Source organism: Aedes aegypti, chromosome 2 (genome assembly GCF_002204515.2).
Source record: "Aedes aegypti strain LVP_AGWG chromosome 2, AaegL5.0 Primary Assembly, whole genome shotgun sequence".
Lineage (NCBI taxonomy): Eukaryota > Metazoa > Arthropoda > Insecta > Diptera > Culicidae > Aedes > Aedes aegypti.
In genome coordinates this window covers 118,786,295-118,808,091 of record NC_035108.1, presented here as the reverse complement: position 1 = coordinate 118,808,091, position 21,797 = coordinate 118,786,295, and the positions used below count along the sequence as shown (strand labels likewise).

The 21,797-nt window shown below is 37.6% G+C and overlaps 1 protein-coding gene across 1 annotated transcript; it reads right to left on the bottom strand.

Moving 5' to 3' along the window:
- Positions 1 to 198: 198 nt before the first annotated feature.
- Positions 199 to 1,556, bottom strand: LOC110675965. Its single transcript, XM_021842116.1, has 4 exons — positions 887 to 1,556; positions 740 to 831; positions 519 to 678; positions 199 to 447 (listed from the first exon to the last, which is right to left on the bottom strand). Exons 1-4 carry the CDS (start codon positions 984 to 986, stop codon positions 320 to 322), a joined length of 480 nt encoding a protein of 159 aa, XP_021697808.1. The 5' UTR covers positions 987 to 1,556; the 3' UTR covers positions 199 to 319.
- Between the last annotated feature and the right edge of the window lie 20,241 nt (positions 1,557 to 21,797).

The window sequence follows — 21,797 nt, the reverse complement described above, 5'->3', positions numbered from 1 at the left end:
TATTGTTTGCTATAATAATGAAAGCACCAGTACTTACACATTGAAGATGTTACTGATCCTGAGTAGCATCTGTTGGTTCCCTGTGTAAGTACAGCTGTTCTTGCAATAACGGAGAAGCAACTGCGGGCGGTCAATCATGCTCATGCTCATGCATTGGGGAAGGGGTTAGATATCAGCGATAAATCCATATGATTTATTTGAAACAATAGAAAAGTAAATTTATTTGAGTATTCATCTTGAATGTAAATGATTCGTTAACAATTATAAAAATAATGGTATTAACAAAATTATGTTTAACTTTGTGAAAAAAAACAATAATTTAGGTATCACTTTCATCGCTCCTCCCAGTATTTCTTCGATTCAGCTTATTTTTAATTTGTGGCGATCTTTTCTTCCGTACATACCGCAGTACTCCATTGATTAACCAAACTTCAAAAATCAGTATAACTAAAAAACAAAAACACAAATGAAGTTGAACCAGATAAATGGAATTGACTCGTAAGGGAACGTTTGCTCACCAATCAATATAACCACGATGATGATCAACGCAATCAGTCCTTTTTCCGTTTGTCTTCTAACGATCATCATTGTTAAATATTTTCCCGTTGTGTAAACGATCATCAATGCGTTCACTACTATCGAGAATAATCTATTAATAAGAATCAGTTTCTCTTGCAGCTGAAAAAATAAATAAATTATGCAAACACTTTCAAATCTATCTTATGATCGCTTTGTATACCAATCTGATTCCCAAAATCAGAAGCAAGCTGAATACGGTGAACACGAATGACAAAATCAGCTTAATAAGCTCCATAAAGTCATGGATACCACCTGCAAAAAGTTTATAACAAAGATCACAAGTTAGCTTATGGCTCAGATTACATACCAATATCAACAGTGCACTTGATGGCTTCCAGTGTTGATAACACTATTTTAATGGTGGCAAAAAAATAACCCAACAGACGGAATGTCTCTGTTTGCACCATGTTGAGTCCTCTCCTTAGAAACGCATTCCATCTACTGACGCATCACCCAGTAGATCGGCATCATTAATCAACAGTCAAGTCTTAGCCCGTGAGATAAAATCCACTAAACAAGAAGTGCAATTGTGAATGAATGAACTTCAAAGCTGCATCTCGAAAATTGTATCTTGAAACTTGAAAACTTTTTTCAAGAAACATCGTCTGTAAGTGTGTTAATGAAAATTACTGTCAAGTGGACTAGAGGTTTAGCCATTTTTGAAGGAGGTTTATTTTAGGATAGTTGTTGCAAACGCAGTTGTTTTGAATTGTGAAACATACTTTTTATTACATACATTGAAACGCATACCTTCAGACTTCTCTACGGAATTCTGTTGATTTTGATGTCACGTAGAAAAACTGGAGGAGATATTTCCACAATGACTTTACATGCAATATTTTCTCTTTACAGGCACGGATAAAATCTGATTCTAAAATTATGATTTACAAGTCATGTAATTCATAAATTGATTAGATCATGGTTCTGATTTCGATTTCCAACCATGTGTTGGTAGCGGGCATAGCCATCACAATCATCCACCTTTGTCAGAACTTTGAAGCTGTAACTCTGGTTCTCAATAGTTTCAAGTTGTTTTGAAAATGAGCTGACATGTATTAAGGTGGCACGAGAGACCGTGTTATTTTTCCTACCTTTTGTCTCACTCTAACAGTTATCATTAAAACTTTGCATTGGAATTCTCGAGTTTTAGTGAACCGATGAAGCTGAAAATTTAATGGGTATGTAGTATAATATGGGTATATGTAGTGTATAATATATAGAATATAGTGATAATTTTTTCACATCGATATATGGAGTAATACTTGAGATCTGCTTCTTCAAATGAATAGGATGATTATAATGACGTCCTATGCTACCTTAACAATGTTTTTAAATACGATTACCGTGACGAAAAGAAATCCATGCTCTTACTTGACTATGTTGTCAATTGTATTGTTTTATATCTTGTAATCTACTGCCGTAGCAGTAAACAGATTATGTATGTATACGTAATTTAAAAGTTATCACATTATTGAACTTCAAACTCAGCACTGAGTCATAGAACGGATTTACAACTGAGCATGTAAAAAAAACGTGACACTTTCTACTTATAGCTAGCTGTTTTTTTGTGGATGCCAACAGCAACAAACAGAAGTCATCATCCCGTCATGAAATGAATAACTACGATAAGTATTTTTACTCGCAGTTGGTAATGATTCCCCCTCTTCTATAATTGAACAAAACGCTGTCCACTCCCTTCGTTGTGTGACGTATTAAGTTTCTCGTAGTCGCCACCGTCATCTCGAGATGGCTTTGGTACTAGCCATATCTAACTGGCGCGTGATGATTTAAAAAAACGAAAATAAAAACCATGAATAATCACCGCCGCTCGGTCTTCGCTCGTCGACGACTATTTCTCTGCGTTTTTTTTTTTGCTTTCCCTCTTGACCGGATCAATCATCACTCGCTCGATCGCTTTCCGCAAATGGAAGTACACTTGTCTCCCATTTACCAGATTACTATTTTAAGAAGCAAAATATCTGTCCACCTTGTAATACACCATGACCCTGCTTTCCGAGCCAGTTTAAGGATTTGGTATTTGGTATATTTTCGAACGTTTTTTTTTTCTCAGTAGACCAATTCCATCCAGAATGAGTTGAATTTATCAAAAATCGTAACTTTATTTTGAAAAATTCAAAAATGAAACTTAAATTTTATATTATGCATAAACTTCATTTTCATTATTATTAAATTGTCATCATCGAATCTTGAAAGCCAACAGATGCTTAGCGCAATGTTTTATGATGGAGACTTTTCCTTAAGTTAACACGGGAGATTGTGTTATTTTCTCAATCTTTTGTCTCACTCCAACCATTTGCATCGATACTTTGCAGAAGCAAATCTCGAGTTTTAATGAACCAATGAAGCAGAAAATTTAATGGATTGTGCACTACATATATAGAATTATATGATAAAGTATTCATCGAAATATATTTTCACATCTGACTAACCTGAGTTATCTTAGGGGTGTCAAAAATCTTTGTTTGCGGATGACAAAGGCCTCTCCGTCAAAGGACGAAGTCTGCGTGTCATCTGTAGTCGATTGCAAAAAAGTTTGGATATTTTTTTTTCTTTATACTTTATAAATGGAAGATGTTTCCAAATGCTTCCAAATCTCAACTACTAATAATCCCACATAAACCAAAAGTTCTTTATTTGAAACCTTCAAGTAGGCATGTTGTCACGATGAGAGGGGTTCCAATAAATTGGTCAGATGAAGTTACCTAGGGATCATGCTAGATAAGAATTTAACTTTCAAAAATCGCATTGAGGGCATTCAAGCCAAATGTAACAAATTTGTAAAATGTCTCTATCCCCTTATTAATAGAAAATCAAAACTTTGTCTTTAGAACAAGCTTTTGATATTCAAACAAATTTTCAGGCCAGCCATGTTGTATGCTGTACCAATATGGACTAGCTGTTGTAATTCCAGGAAGAAAGCTCTGCAGAGGATTCAAAATAAAATTTTGAAAATGATTCAGAAGCTTCCTCCCTAGTATAGTAACAATGAGTTACATAGATTATTCAATGTTGAAACATTGGAACAAATGTCAAATTGAATAATAAATAATTTTAGACATGTAATCTTCTATTGCCACGATTAAAGAGTTATATATTTAGGTTAGGCAAGGTTATGTAAATTGAAAGCTTTTTTTCTCTTATAAGCAGGTGAAATCAACTCACCTGTAAAAAATTTGAACTGTTACGGCAAATGAAATGTAATATGTTGGTAACAAAATGTAAATAAAATCCTATGTTTGTTTTACCAAATTAGGATGATAGTGTTGTCGAACACAGAACACCTAAATATAAGAAATGAATGGAATGTTTGAAATGATACTATTAAAATAGAGATGAAAAAATAAATAATCGATATATGGAGTGGTTCTTTCGATTGGCTTCTTTGAATGAATAGGGTGATTATAACGATGTGCGGGCTAAACAAAAATCTATGAACTTTAGGTTGCTTTCCAAAATGTTGTTATTTTCATGAAATTATACCATGAATATATTCTTAATTATAACGGTTATGATGATTACTTCTCTAGAAGTGTCCGTTTTTGAGTTATTTCAAATTTGCATAATAAAAAGGGTTATTCTAATTGGTCAGGCTCTTTTTTTTGTCAAAAAATAAGTTTTTAAAACAAAGATAACATTTCTTGCAACGGACCCTTAGATACCCCGAGACTATAAGTCATTCTCTTGAATATGAATTTAAATTTATCGTTTATCTTTACATATAAACACAATTACCTAAAATAATAACTTTCAAATATGTCGTATCACGTGAAATAACACTATTTAAAGGAATATTTCAATTATCGTACTTTGGACAAGTTTATGATTAACTCTCCAACCCGCAACGTCTGATTTTTCTACAGAAATGAACTTAAAAACATCATTACTTTGCCAGTTATGAACCGATTTTGAAACATTTGATTTAAAAAAAACCTTCAAAGTGTATTATGTTTCAAAAGAAATGGGTTTGGCCGCTTGGTCCCGGAGTTATCCTGGATTCAAATGGAGTATATTTGTTCCAAAAGTGATGACTTACGTAGATTTTTCAAAAATGACGGTAAGAAAATTATTGCATTGTTTCTCATTGATTCTTGCCATTTCGGATACCCGGTCACCTGGCACCGGTTCCTGAAGTTATCCAAATGGTAAATAAGGAAAGTATAAAAAAAAATAAAAAAATATATATAGCGCATATATTGGCGGTAGATTTTAGTTCACAACTTTGCCGTAGGCGGCGCTGTAAAATAAAATATCTGAAATGACGATAATTAAACACCATATTTGGCAAAGTTGTAGCTAATTTAAACACAAACAACTTTGCTAAAGACACCTAGTCTGTATATGGGTCAAGCCGTATGGGTCGTTCAATTTCTCGAATATTTTGAAAATGTGAGGTTTTCGGTAGCAACATTGTTCTACAAAATTGGGTAAACAGTCAAAATTAATCTTTTCTCGAAGTTACTAGGGTTCTAAAATGTGAGGGAAATCAATTTTAGCAATTTAAGTGCAAATATCAGTCAATTTTGGGGGTCGTATATTTTTTCGGGAGGCAAGTGGTGGCAGATAAAACCCATTGGGAATGAAAATGTATCATAAGTAGTTGTTAATGCCGATAGTGCCATGATTATCCACGAGTATCCATAATTCCATAAGCATGATTTCGGCCTATCGAAATACTGTGCATCGGATGGTAAATGGCTGGGCATGGTGTACCATTGGTACCTCGCGTACCTGAAGGAATAAAAAAGACCCCTCTGTGTGATCCTTAGCCACCTGCCAAGCAATTCCTATCTCTACCTCCTCGTGGTACTGGCCGGGATACGAACAACCTTAGGAAAGATCGGGTAACCATCTCCGGTGGGAACTTTGGTCGTATGCTGACAGGGAAGGAAGGGTTTGCTTTTGCTTTTGCAAACCTGCGTCTGTACTCCATGTTAGGAGCGGCTCACAACAGTGTCTGTTCCCCATGTCAGGGGCGGCTATTCATCTTCCGAGTGCCAGAGAAGCTCTAAGCTAAACTGTGCACTATGCTGCCGTGAATCGCAAGCCATTCACATCTAAAAAAAAGTCAAATTGTCCCATAATGAAAAGTAATCACGCATCAGGTTTCCACACCGTGTAACACATAAATGAACTGTGTTGTGATCATCTTTATTTTTTTCTCGGAAAGATATCGTACTGAAAAGCAAATCGCGAAAATTTCATTAAGATTTGAACAAGTTCCAATTCTCTAGAATTTTTTGAATATTTGTAAGGAAAACGATTTTGGAAACTTTACAGCCCATATTCTTAATGCCTACTTTTTACAGATGGGATTGACTTGCGATTCACTCCCCAGTGAACCACGTATCGTATATGAATGTGCATCCAAAATCACATATTCATGCGTCCAAAATCAGAATTGCACAAGATGCCATATTAAGCGTTATCAATGTCAATACAAGTTGTATATAAATCCCCAATACGATTCATAAACGACAATCTGTGATGACAACAAAACATGTCGTAAACAGTGCAACATAGAATCACGTTATGTTATATAAACTGACAGATCATATATCAATCCAGTAACCATCGTATAAAATCGCAATAACTTAGCAAAAATTGCCACCCAAACTTCGTCTATCTGGGCCTCAAAAAACAACAAAGTATGTGTCGCTGTACATGAAACATGTATTAACATTGGCAAATAATCACCCATTGGATAAGTAACCCTTGGTGGTACAGTGGTAAGATGCCAGATTCCGGATCCAAAGGTCCTGTATTCGAGACTCGCTGGTGACATTTTTTTTTATTTTCATCCAAGTTTTGTGGCATCGTATATCTGATCGCAGAAAGTCCGAAAAAGTCGTGCCAAGTACGCATATAGCCTCCACTTTGCTAGGTATATAGCCTTTTTGTGCATTCTATACGATTGAATTGATTCATATAGAATGATGTATAACAAAAGTTATACCATCCAAAATGTTGACTGGGTCCTGTCATGTTGCGTTGTTCAGGTACCACACTTTCTTCGTGCTGCTTCTTGCTGCCGTGCACCGCTCTCTGTTCAGCTGGGTACCGACCACAATCATATGGCTTCTGGCGACATTCTTCACGTTGTCACTCTTTGGCACTCTTCATCGAACCGGTCGTTTCGTCTTCGTCGTTGACCAGTGCCAAATCGTCCCGCACCGTTGTTGTCACAGCTTCGTGGAGAGGTTCCCACAGGCTGTTGACATTTCCTGAAACCTCGATCCTTCCTAATTGCTTGTCTTGCTGTTGCGGTACTGCGCAGCTAGCCGACAATGGTTGGATATTGAAGTGCAGCGTTCTGTTAGTTCATTCCTTTATTCGTTGCCGGGTCTGTTGCTGTAAAATCAATCCGTTTGCTCTTCTTTTGCCTTTCTTGGTTGGTGCAGAGTCTTCGATAGGCCACCTAACCAGGGTTGCGTTACCTAACTGGCTTGAAACGGCTTAAAACGACTTAAAATGAATTAAAACGACTGAGAACTGTTTGAAACTGCTTAAACTGGATTCAAATGGCATATAAAAAGACATCGCCACGTTAATGCTTCCAGTGGACGACTATGTCCTTTGAAGAAGCACCACAGTAGACAACGGACCAGCATACAATGTCCAGTGGCACAATCGTAATACGTTTCTGATGATAAGTTTTGCGGTCTGAAGCGGGAATCGAACCCACACTTCTTGACACGATGCGACTAGATGCTTGGTCACACTAATTGCACGGCCTCGAAGCCTACGTTTAAAACTACTTAAAACGACCTAAAATCGCTTTCCATGACTTAAACGAACTTCAATATCGACCCATGGAGGGTTCACTGTATTACGGCCTAAAATCGCTTAAATTGTCTTGCAACGGCTTAAAACGACTTAATACGGCTTATGGGGGAAAAACATTGTTAACACGGCTTAAAACGGCTTAGAATCGCTTGAAACGACTAAAAACGTCTCGAACGGCGTACAACTGCTTAAAAGGCTTTAAACGGGAAAAAATCGCTTAAAATTGATTGGAACGGCTTAAAACAGCATTATAAGACTTAAAACTCCATAAAATGGCTTAAAACCTCTTAGATTAAAAAAATCGTAAACGGCTTAGAACGGCCTGAAATCGCTTAAAATGGCTTAAACGTCGGAGAATTGCTTGAAATGGTTTAAATGCTTGCAAACGACTTAAAACGGTATAACATGCTTTAAGTTGCTTCAAATCACTGTAAATTCCTTAAAACGGATTCAAAGAAAACAGCGTAATTTCCCTTTAAATGGCTAAACATGGTTTTGTAACAGTTAGTAGACAGCAGGGCGGAAATAATGCAAACCAGCGAGTAAATCCATCAAACGTAGATGTTTTACTGCCAAATGTTTCGAACTATGTCCGCAAAATCGGCAAGTTCTTCAATGAACTACCCTTTCGAAAACTCTCCCGCTTAAGCGCCAGTACGAGAGCTCGTACTGCGGAAGAGCGTGTTCAATCACCGTACCCGGCTAGTCCTCTCAGGGCAGGTCAGGTAAAGACTACTATATAATGGCTAAAACCCAAACTACACGGAAATCGAACCGAATAAATCTGATAACAGCTGGAATCTTCTCTGCGTAATCCGACGATTGTTTAGGGTCTAACTTTGAGTACAAAATTCGTAGGGTTCATATATTCTCTATACATCCCTATCATGGCCCTAAACGTGCACGTTTTTTTTTTACAGACTAGTCTAACCTGGAGTTACAGCTTGTGTGTCACCTCAATATGTATCGTGGTTTGGTCGTTGTTGCAACAGTCGCTCAACTCCGATGGGTGGTTGCCCGATGCTACACGTGCGCCTAGCTGCGACTTGGGGTCCCAAGGAGCTACTCAAAGCGGACACGTGGCGTACGCCGGTATGGGCGAGGTGGAATCGATCACCAATCCGACGAAACCTAGTATCGCAAAAAAAAAAACCTTCGCCTGAAGGTTCTTCAGGCGACAACACGACACTTTTAGGTGGATGCATTTAATACAACTAAAGTAACAAAATTTACCTTCGGTAATAGCTCACAGGCTATAATCACAATTCTATATTGGGTGCGCTATGTATCACTAGTGGCAAAGGCCTAAAACTAAGGTAAGGAATTGGTAAGTTTCGTTCAATTCACAATAACGGTTTAATCTGCTGGGCTCACTTTTGCAATATAAAGCACAGCTTCATGCGGTTTAAAACTTTTCTCTTCAGAAATTCGGCTACTAAAACTAGAAGAATTATTTTTGAATAATTTCTAAACTAGATTCACTTGATTGGCAAATTATTACCCACTATACTATAGGCACACTTGGTTGGCTTTTGTGGTATTGAATTCAACTTCTTGCTGCTTGGCACTCAATTACGATCTTATCTCTCGCACGGATCTTACAGAAATAATCCAAGCCTATATCAGGTCATCACTATGAGCTGGCAAATATTTGCATATCAAAATCGGGACCCGAAGTTGGTCCTTACGTGTTCTGCTCTGATTGGGTGGAGAATATCATCCGATGTTGCGCAACAAAACTCTGTTTTGTGCGACTTCAATTATAGCGAAGACTTAAACCTTCAAAAAAATAGTTCCGTCTGAACCCAATCTACGGGAGTTCTCAATATCGGCAGTTTTTTTTTTACTATTTGATTTCAAAACCCACCGCTGCACTGGTGGTGGCGCTGCGGTTACTTAGTGGTTACATTTACTCCCAACCTCGGGAAAGAAAATTTTAATTTACACCGTGAATTGAAATTTTCGTTACAAACTTTTCAAAAGGTTTTTTATTTGTATATGCATATTTGTTTATTTATTTTATTTATATAGATTTGACTTTAGCGAAATTTATACTAATAAAAAAATTGTTACATTAGACACTCGAGTAAATAAAGAAAGAGTAATAGAAGAAAAACAGTAGTAAGAAGGAAATAACAAAATGGCTGACATAAGATGATGATAAAATCAAATGATAATTTTCAGGAAACCGGGCTATTGCGCATTGGAGAAACATTACAGTTCACCGTAGTTCTATCACACACTTTATGTTGTCACATTCATTCAATTTGGTTATTTCCAATATTCCACTCACCCTATATTAATGCATTCCCAGAAACATCTGGAGTGGGTGAAATTTTCCATTTCCATCTATGTCGGTAGCGGTAGAAAAACCCCATGAAATCATGAGTACTCATGCGATGATATATCATTCTGTATATTAACGGTAGCGGTAATCTTCCGATAATGATCGGCAAACGAGTTACTAAGTCACAGCTTGAACTCTTCAACTTAAACTATTTTCACGCACTCGCGACGACCGATGACGACCGATACTCTCGCACTCGACAACATAACTGATTCGAATTTCTCATACACTCGACCCCATGCATTCAATATCCCCTATATATACTTTTGAACAATTAACTATTGAACTACAGTGCTCCAATATTGTGTTTGATCACGACACATCAATCTATTGTACCTACGCATGTACTCGAAAACTCAGTTCAACACGGGATCTTTACCACGATGAAAGTTCGCGCGTTAAAGTGAAACTGAAAAGTGAAAATTGTCAAGGAACTGCTTAAGAAAAAAAAGCAGATCTTAAGTGAACATTTTAATTTTAGTGCAAATAATCAAAATCCTGAATTAAGGTGGGATGAAAATGAATATTAACAGAAGTTTTATTTAACGTTCCATGTTCCGGGCTATTTTAAAAGATGTGAGATTGATGGCCATTTTGTGGAAGGTGAAGACATCAACTGTGGTAATATTGTTCCAATCCACCACAATCGAAAAAGATTATACATAATGAGTGAATTCGAAAAAGATAGAAAAAAAACGACGAAAGTGAAAGTTACCTATACCTATAAGTTTTGATTGCGTCGTATAGCTATGTTTAATTTGAAATTATTGTTTCGTCCATTTGTGGAAGAACACACGCAAACGACTACGTATGATGTCTGCGGGAATGTTTTTGTGATGTTCTATTTTGGTATTGTTTATATGCAGCTTGTGTTATGAAGCTATTTTTAGCTGTGCTATTGTGAGTTATGCCTATCGAAGCCTTGCATGGAGGATCGAAGTGTTTTTATTTTCATTTTGTCGTAGATCGTAGGCTATTGTCTTGATTTTGGGATGAACCTAGATCGTCATAGCTGGTTACACAACGGTGTATGGATGTCCCTGCAACTCAGTTTGGATGAGGAGGTATGTTTTATCAATTTAATTCCCTTCTACTCAATCCGAAACGAGGAGGTGTTTTTTTCAAGTGGTTGGCTTACTAGTTTCTTCAGCGGACATAGCTTGTTTTTATACGCTTATCACATTGGGTGAGAAAATATCACTGTATTTTCTTCAAGACAGAAGAATGAAAAACTCCCAGTCTCTTCTTCATATCTTTGTCCCATAGTTCATAAGTATTTGAGCCCATCTGTCTTTTGATCATCGCTTCGCTATACTTAGGTGCTAATTTGGCATTAAAATTTGCCGATTTATCTGATAAGAAGAAGTTTTTCTTCAAAACGATTTCTCCTTCTTTAAAAGAAACATTTCGTGTTGATCGAAGGTTGTAATTTGCAGAATATCGTTTGTATGCTCGCTGCAAGTTAACGCGAACCGCTTCGAATAGATGTTTCATATCTTTTGGTAAATGTTTTTGAGATATACAGATATCACCATCTGTATCTCTTAAATGCTCGTATTCTTTCCCTGAGCTTATAATATTACGGCCAAAGTTTATAAAATATGGGGAATAACCGGTTGAGTCATTCACACTGTTACGTATTGCTGACGCAATGAATTGGATTCCTTGATCCCAATCCTTCTGAGTTTTCCCTTCCAACGAGCTCCTTATTGCAGCCACAATAACTCTGTTCACCCTTTCTGTAGGGTTGGGATTTGGTCGGTATGATGCTAAATGCCAGTGTTCAACATTGTACCTTTCCAAAAAGCTCTTAAACGCCCGTGCCACAAATTGTGGCCCATTGTCCGAAATGAGGATGCTGGGTACTCCAAACAATAAAAAGACGTTATTTTCCAAAAACTGTATAACAGCTGCCGTTGTAGCTTTACGCATGACCTGGATTAAGGTGAATTTAGAAAAATAGTCTGTAATCACCAGAGCGTATGTATTGCCTGATTTTGATCTGGGATAAGGGCCTAAAAAGTCGATTGAGATCATCTCCCATGGACGATGGCAAACTTTCTCCCGTCCACAGGGAGGGTTTGGATTAATGTTATCGACTTTAGAACGTTTACAAGTGATACAATTCCTACAGTGTCTTAGAATGTCGGCGCTCATACGTGACCAAAAGTATTTTTGCTGTATTACACTCAATGTTTTTCAAAACCTAAGTGTGCCCTGGCATGTGTTTCGCGGATAATTGCGGGCCTTTCAGCAATTGTAGGAATGTATTTCCATCGAAAAGATGCGTCATCATGCTTTGCAGCATTTGTTACAAATTTATAAATTTTGCCATCAACTAATTTGAAATCCTTAAATTTTTCTGGATGTTTTTTGATAGAGTCTCGCAGTTCTTCGTAAGGAACATCTGAAAAGTCTACCTTAATGTGGTTTAGGGATCTTGATAAGGCATCAGCCGTAATATTGTCCTTGCCTTTCTTGTAGATGAAATCTATGTCCATATCCTGAATTTTCATCGCCCAACGAGCTATCCTTGGCGATCTACTGTTGATAGACATGGTTTTCAAAAATGTGAGACTCATAGCATCTGTCATTATTGTAAATCGAGTGCCTTCTATAAATGGCCTAAAATGATCAATGGCCATGAGCACACCCAGACATTCCCGTTCTGTAGCTGCGTACTTTTTTTGAGTTGAGGACAATTTCTTGGAAAAGTACGCTATACAGCGTCTGTGGCCATCTAGGTTTTGTGTTAACACTGCTCCTACGGCAATATCGGAACTGTCAGTCTCAATCGTGAATGGTTCTTTGAAGTCGGGGTTGGCTAGTATGGGTGGGGAAGTTAAAACTGATTTCAGAGCTAGCAGTGACGCGTCCGCTTGTTCTGTCCACCTAAATTTACCTTTGGATTTCTTCAGTAAATCTGAAATTGGAGTGACTATTGCACTGTAGTTTTCTATAAATCGGTGATAAAAACCGGCTAAACCGAGAAGCCTGCGTATGTCTTTTGCGCATTTGGGAACGGGGTAATCCAGAATTGGTTGGATTTTCGCAGCATCTACCGAAATTCCATTTTCACTGAGAACAAATCCTAAATATCTCACTGATTTTGGCAAAATCTCGATTTTTCAATGCTTATAGTAAGATTTGCATTGCGAAGCCTTTCAGCAACAATTTCTAATAGCTTTAAAGTGTTCCTCTAAGGTATCACTAGTAATGATTATATCATCAAGGTACACCCAAACTTTAGGACTCAAATCGTATCCAATTACCCTTGTCATTAAGCGTGAGAGAGTAGCTCCGCTATTCAACAAGCCAAAAGGCATGGTTTTGTAGCGGTATAGTCCTTTGGCTGTCCTGAATGCGGTAAGATTTCGAGAATCTGGATGTAATAGGACCTGATGATATGCATCCTTCAAATCTATTGTGGTAAAATATTTGGATTTCTGAATTCGAAACAAAATTTGAGACATATTAGGGAATGGATATTCATCTCGTTTTGTTAGTGAATTGAGCCTTCTGGCATCTAAACACAAGCGCCATTTGTTCTCACCTTTCTTTACTGGTAAAAGTGGATTAATGAAATCACTGTCACATTCTTCAATTAAATCTAGGCTTTTCAGCCTATCAATTTCTTTGTCAACTTCAGCTTCGACTTTTGGGGAAATGGGATAGATCGGTACTTTCTTATGCTTGATGTCGTTGATGTTCTGGTTGAGCACTATTTTATGTTGCATCAAATGTGTTCGTCCGATTTTACCGTTTTGCGTCCTCGGAAAGGTTTTAACCACATTAAATAATTTTGACTTTTCAGGTTCGGTTAGCACATGTTCTGTCGCAATCTCGTCTGAATGTGTCAGCTCATTATTGGGGATTTCAATCGAAGGAATATCTAAGCTACTGTCTATGACCGTTACGTCTTCTGGTCCGCGGAAATCTGAATCTATTTGCAAGATGCAGCATACATTTTCTTCTCCGTACTCGACGACGTGGAAGAGCGAGTTGTCACCGGCGACATTCTCGAAGACGTCTCTATTAAACGTTGGTTTCCCTGCGACCGATAATTGTATTTCGAACGCCCGCCAGAAATCGGTTCCCAAAATAAGGCTTTTGGAAATTTCTGGTATTACCGCGGTTGGGATTACTTTGGTTTGATTGTTAAACGTAAATGGAATATACGCGAAACCGAGACAGGTAAGAGGTGCGCCATTGGCTGTTTGAACCCGCATTTGACTCGGAGTCTTCACTATTTTTAGGTTGAGGCGATTGAGAAGATCTAAAACACCTATAACTGAAACGCTCGCTCCGGAGTCGAGTAATCCTGTGACCTTCTCTCCGAGAATTTCTACGGTTGCGTGGGGACATTTCATTGGACATGTGTTAACTTGAAGGATTCGATTGAAGTAATTGTAGTCACGATGGGACGACTGCAAGCAACTCTGGGCCGTCCCAGAATCTAGTTTTTTGGAGAGTCTGATCGCATAAGGTGTTTTTTTGGACAAGTTTTCACGGTGTACGAGGGCTCACCGCAAACGTAGCAGAACACCGATCGAGATTTTGGACAGTTCGTGTACCAGTGACCACCCTCTCTACAGTTCCAGCATATATGTGCATCTTTGTCGCCCTGTGGATTTTTAGGTGAGTTCCTTACATCTTCCTTATTTTTGACATTTGATGTCTTAAATTTCCTGGCTTTGAAGACTGCATTAATTTCATCATCTGATGCACTATCGAATTCATCTTGTTCCAAGTTTTCTATTTGGTTTACTGGATGAACCCTTTGTACACTTGGAACAAAAAGACTGGGCTCCAAACTATCGAAACTGTAGCAGAATTCCGTTAGTTGGCTTAATGAATAAACTGGTGTTAAAGCTAACCGTCTTTTATATGACATTTTCATGTTTTCAAACACATATTTCAATTTTTGGTGATCATCGAGTCTGTAGGACAAACTTTGGAATAATCTTTCCATATCTGCCAAATATGAGCTGAAACGTTCATTACCTCGTTGTTTACGCTCTCTTATCATATCTTCGATTGATTTGTCTTTATTTGGATTCTCGAAATTCAAATTCAAGTAGTAAACCAAATGATCCCATGTTTGAAATTTCTCATAGTACGTAAAATACCATTTCCTTGCTTCTCCTGTGAAAAACAGGTATGATTGCTGGAGCAATTCTTCTTTCGATACTCGATTCGCGTTGGCCAAAATTGTGATTTGCCTTACAAAATCGGAGACTGACAATGATCGCGAATCTCCACTGAAAAACACCTGCCATTTTTCAATTTTAGTTCTCAATCCCGCATTGAACTGATGGTTTTGCATTTGATTTAATGACGGTACTTGGGGAACGTTAGGTATGTTTGAAAAATTGTTATTCAATTGTGGAAGTTGCCTGTTAATGGGAACACTACTTGAAGGAGCGTTATTGAAAACTTCCGAAGTTCTAGGAGCATTACGATTTGTAGACTGTCGTGGTGGAAGTGTTGGAGTTGGCATTAGATCAATCTCATCGAAATATTCTCGAATGGACTGTCTTATTAAAGTGTGGACAAGATTCTTGATTTCGCTAGTCATACTATCTTGTTGCGTAGATCCATGATTATTTCGCTCCTGATGTAAGTTTGGAGGAGCGGGCGAAGTATTCGAAAATTGAATTTCATCCAATGCGCGACGGAATGAATTCATATTTAGCGGAGTACTAATTGGTTCGCGATTTGGAGTGCTTGGATTTTGTTCCGTGGGTTGTACTCTATTATTAGGATTACTTCCTGATTCAGCCGATATCTGGTTATCAAAAGTCATTGGTACCGGAAACTCAAACTCAGGAATTCGTGCAACGTTAGCAAAAATTTGGTTTCTGTTATTCGAGTTCGGGAAAGTGGGAAATTTGATGGATTGACCTTGAAAAAGAATCCAATTGATGGCCTGTTTATTGCTCTTAACGTAGGGTTGATTGTAGTAGATTGATCATCAACGTTGAGAGTCTGATAGTTCATATTTGTTAATTGTTGAATTGGGAGTTCTTGAACCGCATCAAACACCGTATTCGTCTGGATAACGTTAGTTTGTTTACGATTGCTCGAAGGGTGAGCATATTCAGTGCTAATCCCTGTATATTCATGGCCAGCTCTTTCTGCAGCTGCGTTATCCAAGTTAAGGAGATTTGCTGTGGCATTTGCCTCCTGCGAATTTATTTGATTGCTTTGATTTCGAAATGAATTTCCTTTGTCAACTGTACCGGATTCCATACCCTGAGCTGCAAAATCTCTGTTACTAACTTCCTTATTCGTTGTTGATTGGCTAATAACTTGCTCAGGGACTGACGCTGAGTCTGTTTGCGTATTAATGGTGAAAAACTGATTAAGAAGCATTTCTACGTCAGTCACTAGTTTCGATTTAGCGACCAGATTTATTGCTCTAGCTCGGAGAATACGATTTTTAAGGTGAATCAACCTTGAACGAGATTTTGTGGTTGGTTGGATTAAAAGAGATTTCTTGATTTCAGAAATTTTGTTTGAAATTGTTGGAAATTCTTCTTCAATGGTCAAACTTGTAACATACATAGGTGTGTTGGCCCTGTCGTGTTTCAACCAATGACGCAAATCTCGCCGAAGTTGTCCAAAAGGTGCCCCTTGGTGCACAGTTTGACCTCTTAATTCCAATTCATAAACTACCTCATCATCCTCTAAATCGTCCGCGCGGTAATCATACATATTGTAAATTTGTTCAGAAAACGCCAAAATGTAATTCAATGTTATTTAATACTCGGAATAAGAAAGGAAAAATGTTAGAAAAAAGATAAAGAAATTCAGAGTGCCTTATGTAACTAAAAGGGAGAAAAGAAATAGTAATAATAATAATAATAATATAAATTAAACAACAAATCGAAATAACTTCTCTGTATGAGAGAAAATATATGAAATTCGGAATAAAAACGAATTCAAAAACACATCCTTAATTTGAGAGCAAAAAAAATAACTATATATTAATCTAAACTATAATTGCAAATAATAAATAAAAATAAATCAAGTTTTCAATCCAGTTGTTGGGCGCCAAATGTAACAGTTTGTAGACAGCAGGGCGGAAATAATGCAAACCAGCGAGTAAATCCATCAAACGTAGATGTTTTACTGCCAAATGTTTCGAACTATGTCCGCAAAATCGGCAAGTTCTTCAATGAACTACCCTTTCGAAAACTCTCCCGCTTAAGCGCCAGTACGAGAGCTCGTACTGCGGAAGAGCGTGTTCAATGTAACAGTTAGTAGACAGCAGGGCGGAAATAATGCAAACCAGCGAGTAAATCCATCAAACGTAGATGTTTTACTGCCAAATGTTTCGAACTATGTCCGCAAAATCGGCAAGTTCTTCAATGAACTACCCTTTCGAAAACTCTCCCGCTTAAGCGCCAGTACGAGAGCTCGTACTGCGGAAGAGCGTGTTCAATCACCGTACCCGGCTAGTCCTCTCAGGGCAGGTCAGGTAAAGACTACTATATAATGGCTAAAACCCAAACTACACGGAAATCGAACCGAATAAATCTGATAACAGCTGGAATCTTCTCTGCGTAATCCGACGATTGTTTAGGGTCTAACTTTGAGTACAAAATTCGTAGGGTTCATATATTCTCTATACATCCCTATCATGGCCCTAAACGTGCACGTTTTTTTTTTTACAGACTAGTCTAACCTGGAGTTACAGCTTGTGTGTCACCTCAATATGTATCGTGGTTTGGTCGTTGTTGCAACAGTCGCTCAACTCCGATGGGTGGTTGCCCGATGCTACACGTGCGCCTAGCTGCGACTTGGGGTCCCAAGGAGCTACTCAAAGCGGACACGTGGCGTACGCCGGTATGGGCGAGGTGGAATCGATCACCAATCCGACGAAACCTAGTATCGCAAAAAAAAAACCTTCGCCTGAAGGTTCTTCAGGCGACAACACGACACTTTTAGGTGGATGCATTTAATACAACTAAAGTAACAAAATTTACCTTCGGTAATAGCTCACAGGCTATAATCACAATTCTATATTGGGTGCGCTATGTATCACTAGTGGCAAAGGCCTAAAACTAAGGTAAGGAATTGGTAAGTTTCGTTCAATTCACAATAACGGTTTAATCTGCTGGGCTCACTTTTGCAATATAAAGCACAGCTTCATGCGGTTTAAAACTTTTCTCTTCAGAAATTCGGCTACTAAAACTAGAAGAATTATTTTTGAATAATTTCTAAACTAGATTCACTTGATTGGCAAATTATTACCCACTATACTATAGGCACACTTGGTTGGCTTTTGTGGTATTGAATTCAACTTCTTGCTGCTTGGCACTCAATTACGATCTTATCTCTCGCACGGATCTTACAGAAATAATCCAAGCCTATATCAGGTCATCACTATGAGCTGGCAAATATTTGCATATCAAAATCGGGACCCGAAGTTGGTCCTTACGTGTTCTGCTCTGATTGGGTGGAGAATATCATCCGATGTTGCGCAACAAAACTCTGTTTTGTGCGACTTCAATTATAGCGAAGACTTAAACCTTCAAAAAAAATAGTTCCGTCTGAACCCAATCTACGGGAGTTCTCAATATCGGCAGTTTTTTTTTTACTATTTGATTTCAAAACCCACCGCTGCACTGGTGGTGGCGCTGCGGTTACTTAGTGGTTACAGTTTGAATCGACTGAAAACGGCTTAAAATCACCTAAAATATTTCTTAAAACGGATTTTAACGGCTTAATTTAAATGGCTTAAAACGGCTTTAATGGTTTAAAACGAATGAAAACAAATTGATACAGCTTAAAATGGCTTAAAACGACTTGAAACGGCTTAAAATGTCTTAAAACGTTATAAACAGCTTTGAACGGCCTGAAATCTCTCAAATGTCTTTTGACGGATTGAATCATCTTAAAACAAATTAAAACGGCTGAAAATGGCCTAAAACGGTTTTAAATGGCCCAAATCATTTAAAATGGCTTTTAACTGCATATATGGCTTGAAATCGCTTAAAACGACTTAAACGACTTTAAACAACTTAAAACGGCCTAAAATTGCTTAAATTTGCTTAAATTAGCTTAAAACAAATTAAAATGGCTGGAAATTTATTAAAACGATATAGAACGGCTTTGAATGGATTAAAAACGCTTAAAGTTGGGCTTGAAATGACTTAAAATGGCCTAAAATTGCTTGAATATGCTCAAAATGGCTCAAAACGTATTAAAACAAATTAAAACGCCTGAAAATGTTCTGCCTTCACGTCATTCAGGTGTGCATCGCGACTCTGCTTTCACCTTTCAGTCACCACACGCTCATACGTCAAGACACTTCCAAATACGATTTTGCTGTAGAACTCTTTTTCTTTTCGGTACTAAACCATGTGCATTCTTTCTGGCATTACATCACAACTGGAACAGAGCCTGCTTCTCAGCTTAATGGTCTTAATAACACTTCCAGAGTTATTAACAGAGAGCTTGTTTTTTCCTAAAGGCCATTTTTTTCTTGTGTATATATGTCGTGTGCTAGGATCGAAGATACTCTATGCCCTGGGAAGTCGTGAAAATGAATACAACCCAAAGCTTTAAAATAATGTGAATGTTGTGTCAAGAAGTGATAAGTAAATTCGGTTTTCCTACAATTTCTATTCCTTTTTGATCACAAAAATCGTTTCTAATTGAAAGGGTCCACTATGTATACCTATTCTACAAAGGCACGCCCCATTATCAATCACAATCGGATCGCTTGATTAAGGAGGAGCCCAAGCAAGCGGATTCGGTTTTCACATCGCAGGAGTGAATGTTTGTTTGTTTTTTAGGTTTTCAGTCACTCTCAATCATGTTTAATTGTAACAAGCCTCATAGTTTGTTTATTATTTCAAAATTATACAAGATCTTTGAATGGTACGATACTAGATGCGTCGACTATCTCTCCAGAGACTGGTAATAACTGTTTGTATAGATTTTGTATGATTGGAATGGTTCAAAATTAAAGGAGTCAACATATTTTACGTGCAGTCAAAATATTATACGTGTTGTATGGATGGATAAATTACTTTTACAATTCAGGCATCGTTATTTACTTCATTTTTTTTTGGGTATTTGTGACCTTTTAAAATGATGTGTTATTTCTGTATGACCTTTAGGGCCTTTATAACCAAGCATATCGTTAACCAAGATGAATCATGTAATTCAACCCTTTCCCCAGTGCCTAGCCACACTTTTTAGGGCCCAGAACGGAGTCAATTTCTTTGGCCCTGCAAATTGCCAATTGTGTGCCAATTGTATAGTCAATGATTCGAAATTAGGGGGAGATTCCCCAGTATCGGACAGCATCCAATACCGGACAACGTCGAAAAATTGAAAAATCATGGTTCAATCAAGATGGTGTATTAGAAGAAAATAAAGCTATTACACGGTGTCTCTGGTAGAAAACTTTAATATAAAAAAATCAGTATCGCTGAAACACCCACCAAATGAAAGCTTAGGCTTTCCCCTTTCATTTGAGACTGGTTTGGAAATGTTCTATCGGGGGGTCCTGAACATTTTTTTTTAGTAAGAGATACGTACCATAGGTGATCTTCTTCCACCAATAGTATGATACAATGAATCGCTTGTACCATATGATGACAACTCAATCGAACCGTAGAAGGCCATGATTATAAATTTAGCAAATAGCATTTTGGTTTGCTGATTAGAGGTATGCCTGTTAATAATTACAATAAATATATCCCAATTTCACACCTATTAATAAATATATATATTTACGCTTCACTCTGTCAGGAGACCTGAAACATGAAACCAAAAAGCCACGATACAATCGTTCGAAGATTTGCTTATTGTGTTTAAAGAATATGTGTCTGCAACCGTTATCAGCGATAGTGGTTGATATTATTGAACAGCACATTTTTCACGACATCAGGATTGAAGTCTGGCATTGTCTTACAAAAATATATCGAGCTTGCACGTTTATTCGTTCAGTAACCAATTCAAACTTCTGAATATAGCACTGTATAAATATAAATACAATTTAAAATCTACCACTCGAAGCATGTAATGATGTGAGAAGAACAATCTCACCAAAAATAAAGGCAAAACGTGGTAGACACAGTAGTGTAAAAGTAAGTGCCAATTGAATTCGTTGGTTGTCAAATCTACACGGTTTACCACCCAATGTACAACATAAAAAAAAACGCGAAATGGAAAAGTCTCGGCTCGGACCATAAGCTGGAGGAGCAGTTCTGCAATTGTATTTACTATTCACTGCTCGATAGATCACCCGACAAACAAATTGCCCGCCACCTTCCTTGCATATTTCACTAGGTGTTGTCAATCCAATTGACAAAAAAGTATAAGCATAAGCATCAGCAGTTTGATTGTGTGATTCATAAAGATGACTTTAAAATTAATTCTTTTATTACAGGTGAAGATCATCAGTTGCCTAAGCCACAGCAAATGTGGATTCACCAGCTGAAACTGTCAGAAGCTTTTGAAAAAATCGGCATGTTTTTTGAAGTAAAATGGGATCCAAGTTTGCTTGCAATTGAAATTTATCGTACTATTCTGTAAATTATCAATTTTCAATGAAAAAATGTATTTCCAGGCGCTTGATCATTTTGACCAGGTACATAAAAGTTGTTTTCAAAGGAATCTGGATGATGATTTTGCAGAAATGGTTGAGAACTTTTCAAAAACGTGGATTGCTCTCCCAATAGCTGGAAGTACCATATTGGCGCTATCATATCCCGGAGTATTGTAAAATCACAGGAAGTGGTTTAAGCAAATACGGAAAACAAGCCAGTGAAACCGTGCATTTCGATCTTCAAGTTGCATGGAATCATGTTAAGGTTCCGGAGAGCTCCGAAGCATGTGATCGATGCTGAGTTGTAGTAATGTACAATAGTGAGCATTTGTAGGCCGTATTAACCGTATTAACTGTATCGATATGTCATGTTTATAATTGGTTTAAATAGAATGGTATAATGGTAAATCCTTTTTATTAATTGGTTAACTATTCGTAGAAAATTTTCTCATGGCTACCTAGATAAGCATGCTAGAAAATTACTATGTGAACCATAAT

Bases quoted from the DNA above. Each gene is read 5' to 3' on its own strand.
- LOC110675965 (XM_021842116.1), bottom strand. From the start codon at position 986: ATGGTGCAAACAGAGACATTCCGTCTGTTGGGTTATTTTTTTGCCACC. The intron at 832-886 runs GTATGTAATCTG...AACTTTTTGCAG, and splicing joins CAAGTGCACTGTTGATATTG to GTGGTATCCATGACTTTATG. The intron at 679-739 runs GTATACAAAGCG...TTATTTTTTCAG, and splicing joins TGATTTTGGGAATCAGATTG to CTGCAAGAGAAACTGATTCT.